The 8,070-nt window shown below is 37.9% G+C and overlaps 2 protein-coding genes across 2 annotated transcripts; both read left to right on the plus strand.

The window, feature by feature from the left end:
• The first annotated feature begins 4,370 nt into the window (after window positions 1–4,370).
• On the plus strand, window positions 4,371–5,536 carry LOC109170970. Its single transcript, XM_019320104.1, has 2 exons — window positions 4,371–5,399; window positions 5,507–5,536. The coding sequence occupies exons 1-2, from the start codon at window positions 4,371–4,373 to the stop codon at window positions 5,534–5,536; spliced, it is 1,059 nt and encodes a 352-aa protein (XP_019175649.1).
• Window positions 5,537–5,642: 106 nt separating this feature from the next.
• Window positions 5,643–6,666, plus strand: LOC109171000. The gene is made up of 3 exons (XM_019320133.1): window positions 5,643–5,889; window positions 5,990–6,108; window positions 6,265–6,666. Exons 1-3 carry the CDS (start codon window positions 5,658–5,660, stop codon window positions 6,661–6,663), a joined length of 750 nt encoding a protein of 249 aa, XP_019175678.1. The 5' UTR covers window positions 5,643–5,657; the 3' UTR covers window positions 6,664–6,666.
• Window positions 6,667–8,070: the final 1,404 nt, after the last annotated feature.

The following is an 8,070-nucleotide window of genomic DNA, read 5'->3' on the forward strand; positions in this document are numbered from 1 at the left end:
GGCATTAGTAGGATGGACAACTCCACTTCTAAGGCAGCGGCAGAGAGCAGAAGCTGTGGCTGGTGGTTTTGGACAAGGAAGAGTCGAGCCACGCAATCCAGAATATATACCAACCCAACCAGCTTCTCACATTCCTGCTGTTAATGCTCAGAGTATCCCTGAGGTACAGAATGTTAGGATTGATGCTGAGGAGGTATGTTCATTTTTTGTTTTTTTTTAAACGCATATAAAGTTATAATCATATGCACGTTTAGTATTTTTATCATGCACGTTAGGATTTACTGTGGCGCACACTAGTTGATAACCCTTTGCATATTACCACGGTTATATACATATCGGTTGAAAGCACATTAACACAATACAGGACGCACATTAAGGTGTGTTAGATGTAATTAACATTGATACACATCATGTATTAATCATACAAACGTTGATTTCCCACACAGGAATACTGCAATGCATATGAACAGAGTTTAATAAACTTTTGTGATGAGGTGAACAATCTTATTCAATACAACAGCAGATCATCCTGCATCATCCACAATAGAGATAGGGTCAGGAATCTGAAAACGCTTGCACACAAAGCACTTGCTGCTGCAATTCCAGGGGTGGAATCAACCCTCTCCCAAGAGGAAAGAAGTGCATTTGACCCTGAAACATGTACTGCAATTGAACTTTCAATACAGAATAAGGTGAAATATATTAGGGAATCTTATGATATCCCTGCTTCAGACTCTACAATTAGCCCCCTTCAAACAACCCCAATTCCAACACAACCACATACAAATACTCTGGATGATATTGCACATGTTGCCTCTATCTACCTTAATGAACAACAACAAGATGACGTTTTAGAAGAGGAGCATGAGGATTCAGACCAACAGCCAGAATGTGCTAAAAAAGAGGGTGAGCAGGTTGAGGCTGTTGCCACAGAAGCTGTTGCACACGTTATAGAACAAACTATAGTTCAGCAGGTTGTGAGTGAGCAGGTTACGTCTGTTGCCACAGAGTCTAATGCGGGCGTTGAAGAACGAACTGGAGTTGATGAGGTTCAAAGCGAGCAGTTTAATGCTGTTGCCAGTGAAGCTCTTGCAAACGTTGCACAACAAACTGGAGCCAATGAAGTTGATAGTGAGCACATTAAAGCTGTTGCCAGTGAAGCTTGGGCCGACGTTGCAGAAAACACTAGACTTAAGGAGGTTGAGCAAGCTGAGCTTCCAGAACAAGTTTCACTGCTGGACAGTGTTACACATGCTGATGGTGAGTGTCAGAAAACTATGACTGCTAGAAATGAAGAGCACCTAACAGTCACCCCAAACATTTCAGTATCTGACATAGAGCAAGGTGAGATTGAAATAAATCTTCCAGTGTCACCTATTGGTGCCGGGGAGAATGCGAAGGACGCTGAGCATGCAGTTTGTCTTTCAGAACTTGTAAGCATACCAAAGTCGTGTCTTAGTGTTCAAGCAGCTCATCTTCCTCTCGATGCAGTCCCTCCTAGTGTTCAAGCAGACATAGGGCAAGGTGAGGCTGAAATAAATCTTACAGTGTCACCTATTGATGCCGGGGCGAATGCGAAGGACGCTGAACTTGTAAGCATACCAAAGCCATGTCCTAGTGTTCAAGCAGCTCATCTTCCTCCCGATGCAGTGCCTCCTGGTGTTCAAGCAGACATAGTCCCAGAAGCAGCAGCTTCAAAGAAAGCTGGAAAGGCTATATCAGAGCCTGCTGAAGATCATCAGCAGAGAGGACGGAGAACACGAAAACGGTCAGAAACAATGAAATCCCCATTCTTTTTAAGACAGGTGCAACTCTCATCACCAATCACTACTGCTGAAAAAGCACTTAAAGTTTGGATTGAAAAGGCAGATGGATCGATTGAGTAAGTTATACCTAAGATCCCTATTTTGTTTTTTTTTTTTTTTTTGCTAATTGATCCTGCTAATATCTTGAATTTTTTATTTTATTATTTTTTTGTTTTTTCTAATCTTTATGTTAAATATTTTTATCTGCATATTTGTAGCTATGATAAAGTGTTATCTTCCCCTAATAAGTTCCCCTTTCCCAATGACCAACCATTAGGTGCAATCGTGTGTGCCCTAATTTATGCCCCAACTCCCATTGGTGACACAAACATGGCTATGAAGCTAGTAACTATGGCCATTAATTACAAGCATCAAACAATATTGTCACGATTGCAACACAAGTATTAAACCCAAATAATAATATTTTAAAGAAACTAAGAGCTCAGGCACATAGGTTCATAAACACTTTTACCCAAGAATCTCTAAAGAATTTAGCCAAGCATGACTAAATTATACATAGCAAATATAAATAAAGAATTACAAATCATCAAAAGAGAACAAGAATTAACCAGACGATTTTCCCAAACCTCCCTAGTCTTCTTCTTGCTTTCCAAGACAACTTGTGGCTCTTGATTTCTCTCTTTCTAGTCTCCAAGAATCTCTGAATTCTCTTCGTCTCGTCTGTGTCATTAGGGTTGAGGAATGAGGGATTTTATAGTGGGTACAAAGTTGAGATGAAATAGGAATCTTGTACCAAATTGGACTCAAATTCTAATTCCTATATTTAAATAAAGAAATTGTCGTCTTTAATGATATTTAGAATTTGGAAGATTCCTTGAATTGCTAACTTTTAATATGGAGATATGAGCCTTGAAGTCCGCGCAATTGATACTAGGAAAAGAAATCTCACGCTTGTATTGAATTTTGCCCAGCTGCGCCACTTTAGGCGTCTGTTTTTTATCCGCGCCACTTTAGGCGTCTGTTTTTATCCCAGAAACAGACGCATATTCGACGTGTCGAGAATTTTCTCGACACGTCGAGACTTCCTGTGCGCGAATTAATTAGCTACTGGAAAATTTTGACGTGTCGAGCCCGGGCTCGACGCGTCGAGTCCACTGGGCCCCGAACTCATCCAAAATTGCTCCAAACTCATCCTTGAACTCCCCTTGGTCATATCTTTGACCTAAAATGGTTCAAAAACACTAACAAACACCGTAAAATATTCAAAACAAGTGCGAACCATAATTAAATGATAATAGCAAGGAAAACATGTATTAAACAGTGATGTAAAACTCGGCCGCCTAGCCGCCTAGGCGCCCGCCTAGGCGCTAGGCAGCCACTTACCTTGGCGTTTTGGCCTATAGGCGGCCAAAACGCGCCAGGCCGCCTAGGCGGCCGCCTGGGCGGTCAACTCGGCCGACTCGGCCGAGTTTGGCCGAGTCGGCCGAGTTAATTCAAATTATTTTTTTTTGGGTTTTTCGCTCAAAACGACGTCGTTTTGAGCGAAAAACCCAAATTAAAAAAAAAAAATTCATTCTGATTTCTAACTCCTAAGTCCTAATCGATTTCTAACCCTAACTTCTACACTCCGTCGAGACACACACTACAGCGAGAAGCGGAGAACTGCCCAGCGAGAAGCCGAGAACACCGTCGAAGCGCCGTCTCCGTAGACTCCAGCCGTCCGTCGCCGTCGAGCTCCAGCCGTCCGTCGCCGTCGAAGGTCCAGCCGTCCGTCGCCGACTCGCCGTTGAAGGTCCAGCTCCGTCGCCGACTCGCCGTCGCAGGCGTCCAGCACTCCACGAACGTCCAGCACTCCACCGTCTCCACGAAGGTCCGTCCAGCTCTGTACTGTATAACTGTAAGTCTGAAAGTTCTCACCCCACTTCTCAAACAAAATTCAATTTTTCAGTTTTTCACTTTTCAATTTTTAATTTTTTATGGTAATTTTCTACATCACTCCTTAGTCCTTTGTTAGTCACTTGCCCATTTATCACTTGCCCATTGCTCCAAACATGGTCTAGGCAGTACGCAAATAGTAGGCAGTGTTGGTCTAGACAAGTTTGAAACTTTGAATTATATAATAGTAGGCAGTGTTGGAAAATGGTGTATTTTACATTTATTGAATTGTGAAATTGTGAATTGAATTATGCATTTATGCACTATGCTTACATTTTCATATGCACTATGTGAAATTGTGAATTGAATTATGCACTATGCTTACATTTTCATATGCACTATGTGAAATTGTGAATTGAATTATACATTTATTGTGTATGATTTTTAGTTATAATGACTTCATCAAGTGCTTCGGCTACTCAAAGTGTTGGATCTTCTGAAGCATCTATACTTAAAAGGAGATCAAATGATGTAGGGTAGGAATATGGTATTTTAGTTGATGGGAAAAATTTGGATAAAGTAAAATGCTTGTTGTGCGGGAAAGTTTTATCCGGTGGAGTGCATCGAATAAAAGAGCATATTGGTCATATACAAGGAAATGTTGCTCCGTGTTCTAAAGCTACTAAAGATGATCAACTTAAGTGTAAAAATGCAATCAATGAAGTCAAAATGAGAAGGAAAAATAAAAAAGTTAATGAAGATAATTTAAGAGCCGAGGTGAATATTAATAGTAGAAGTGAGTCAATTGATGTTGAGGACTTGCAAGGGTCTTTTGGATCTATGAAGCCACCACGTTCACTTGGCCCAATGGATAAGTTTGCAAGTGGCATAAATCCCGAACCTTTCATGAATTTAGGAAAGACATTGCAACAACAACGTATTGATGGTGCAATATGGAAGGAAAGGACCACTAAAGTGAAAGAATATATATGTAGATGGGCATATGAGGCCGCTATTCCTTTTCATGCATTTGCAAAAGATAGCTTTAAGATGATGTTAGAAGCAGTTGGACAATTCGGTCCCGGAGTTGAATCACCAAGTAGATATGAGATGAGTGAAACATTCTTGAAAAAAGAAGTTGATAAAGTTCGTGAGTCTTTGAAGATACATGAAGAGGAGTGGAAGCTAAATGGGTGCTCAATCATGACGGATGCTTGGACCGATAGAAAGAGAAGAAGTGTAATGAATTTGTGTGTGAATTCAAATTTGGGCACCGTTTTCCTTTCTTCTAAAGAATGTTCACTTGATTCACACACAAGTCAATATATTTATGAGTTTGTTGAGCATGGCATTGAACAAGTTGGAGTTGAAAATGTTGTTCAAGTTGTCACGGATAATGCCTCAAACAACATGGGAGCTTCAAAGTTGTTGAAAGAGAAGAGGCCAACCATCTTTTGGACTTCTTGTGCCACTCACACGATAAATCTAATGCTTCAAAGCATTGGAAATCTCCCGAGGTACAAGAAAGTCCTTGATCAAGCAAAGGCATTAACGATCTTTATTTATGCTCATCACACGACTTTGGCAATGATGAGAACTTTCACAAAGAAGAGAGATATAGTGAGGCCCGGTGTGACTAGATTTGCATCTTCATTCCTTACTTTGCAAAGTTTAGCCGAGAAGAAGATTGAATTAAGGGCAATGTTTTCTAGTAATGAATGGGAGGCATGTAAATTTTCCAAGATAGCTAAAGGGAAGGTAGCACACACAACCGTAACAAGTTTGGGATTTTGGCAAGGTGTAACGGCATGTTTGAAGGTTTTTGCACCATTGGTGAGAGTACTTCGACTTGTTGATTGTGATAGCAAGCCATCAATGGGATTTGTATATGGTGAGCTTATGAGAGCTAAAGAGGAAATCAAACATACTTTGTCCGATGTCCCAAGGAACTATAAATCGATTATTGACATTATTGAAGAAAAAATGAAAGATATGCTTGACTCTCCTCTTCATTTGATGGCATATTTGTTGAATCCTTATTACCATTATAAGGATCCACAACTTCATTTGGATGAAGTTGTAGGTGTTGGGGTTGTTGATTTTTGTGATATTCTATTCGTCAATGATTTTGACATGCAAAATAAGATTTTAAGTGAAGAATTGTCAAAATATAAGAAGAAGGAGGGGATGTTTGGAAGAAGTATCGCAATCAAAGCATGTGGGGTGAATGATGACAACTTTAATCCCGGTAAGTCATTCTTTATTCTTTAATACTTTATTGTTTACTTAACTATATTTATTTATTTATATTTGATTATTTATTAATTATTATAAACTTTGTTTTGTAGCAAATTGGTGGTCAACTTTTGGTATCTCAGCCCCTTTATTGAGAAGAATAGCCATAAAGATTCTTTCTTTAACATCTAGTTCTTCGGGGTGTGAAAGAAATTGGAGCACGTTTGAAGGGGTTAGTAATTTAATATGATATTCTATTTAGTTTGTTATCAACTTGCCATGTTAAATTGTTAATATAAAATATAAATATGAATTATGATACTTAATACTTTGTTAATCATTAATTCATTATTTCAACTTTTGAATAATTTTATTACTTGAATTGTAGATACATACAAAGAAGAGAAATAGGCTTGAATCAAATCGTCTCAACAATTTAGTTTTTGTCCAATTTAATGCTACTTTGATGAACAAGAACAAGCAAGATAAAAATATTGAAAAGTTGGTTGGTAGTGATGCAAGTTTAGCACAAGATTGGATTGTGGAAAATGTTGAGAATGATGAGAATGAGCCGGGAATGGATTGCAACAATAATGCTATAGAAGTGGATGAAGCATTACAACCCCGTAGAAGTGCTAGATTGAGGGATCTTGATGAAGATAACTTTGAATCGGAAGGGGAAAGTGAGGTGGAAATAAATGAAGTGGAGTTTGAAGATGATGGGCAACGTGTTATTGAGCAATATGGACAAGATGAAGAAATTGGCAATGATCCTATTCAATCATGATTCATGAATCACTTTGGATTTTAAAACTTTTAATGTTAATTATGTTGTAAGTTTGTAACTTGAATGTTGAATTTTTGTTGAATGTTGAATTTTTGTTGAATGTTAATTATGTTGTAAGTTTGTAACTTGTAAGTTTAAACAATGATACTTGGATGTTGTTTCATTAGTTGGATGATTAAATGTGGTATTGTTGTTTGAGTAATTGAGTGTTTGACTTGTTTAGTTGTTTGAAGGAATGTATGATAGATTGATAGTTTTATTATTTGGACGTGCTATTTGATTGAATGTTGAAAACAGCTTCATTAAATTTGTCAAACTGCAAGTCTATTACTGTTTTTTAATTTTTTTTTAAGAGTCTGCCTAGCGCCGCCTAGATTCCGCCTAGGCCCCGCCTAGGCGCTAGGCGCTGCCCGGCCGCCCGACTAGCGCCTAGCGCCTACTGCAACCTTGGTATTAAATAAGCAAAATTAAAGAACTTAGTTACTGGATGATTCAAAATAACCATAAAAACAAGCACAGATGTGATAACATCATTTGAGCATGGTGAAAAACTCCTATTCTTGATCAATATGAAATCACTGCTAAAGAAACAGCATGTTGAGTCGGCAGTGTTAGACACATGGAGTTTGATCCTAAACTACTTGGAGTATAACTGCAGTTCGAAAGACTCAATTAAGAGATTCTTTTTTACAACAAATCCAGTGGTAAGTTATTCTTTGAACCAGTTATAGTTTCATGCACATTTAATAACATATTGAAGCATCTATAGGATTGAAACTGTAATTGTAAACTTTTTCATTTAGGCATGCCCACGATAACATATGCTTTCGCAGGCTTTGATTTCAGAAAAAGATATATAAAATAACATCACTTATTAATGAAATGTATAATTAATATCTAAACGACATGATTTTGTAGACAAATTGTATTGTGAATGCACCAACAGAAGAGATCACTGATAAATTCTACTCTAAGTTCGAAAAAGAAGTGGATGGGGAGCTTGAAGCTTATGATAATCCTTTTACCCGACGTTTGGTATATTATATTCTAAATTCTTTTAATAAGATTTGTATTTATTGTTTCTCTGTGCTAACACATTTAAAACAAATTCCAACTTGCAATTCTTTTTTCTAGTCATCAAATATGATCACATCTATGGAATATGCATTGATATATTCCCTGGGTATACACGGATTGATATACTCGACAATTCCTCCGTTGGTGGTACTAGCACAGAAAAATATGGCAATCTACCTCGTACATTGGTAAGTATTGACTCACATATTTTAAGTCATTATACAAACTTTAACATTTTATTATAATTTAAAAAAAAATAATTTTCTATTTTATTGCAGTAACAATATTTTGCGCGATATTTGAACAGTAGGATGCTGCACACTTCTTCAG

The sequence above is a fragment of the Ipomoea nil genome, unplaced genomic scaffold (assembly GCF_001879475.1).
Source record: "Ipomoea nil cultivar Tokyo-kokei standard unplaced genomic scaffold, Asagao_1.1 scaffold3384, whole genome shotgun sequence".
NCBI lineage: Eukaryota > Viridiplantae > Streptophyta > Magnoliopsida > Solanales > Convolvulaceae > Ipomoea > Ipomoea nil.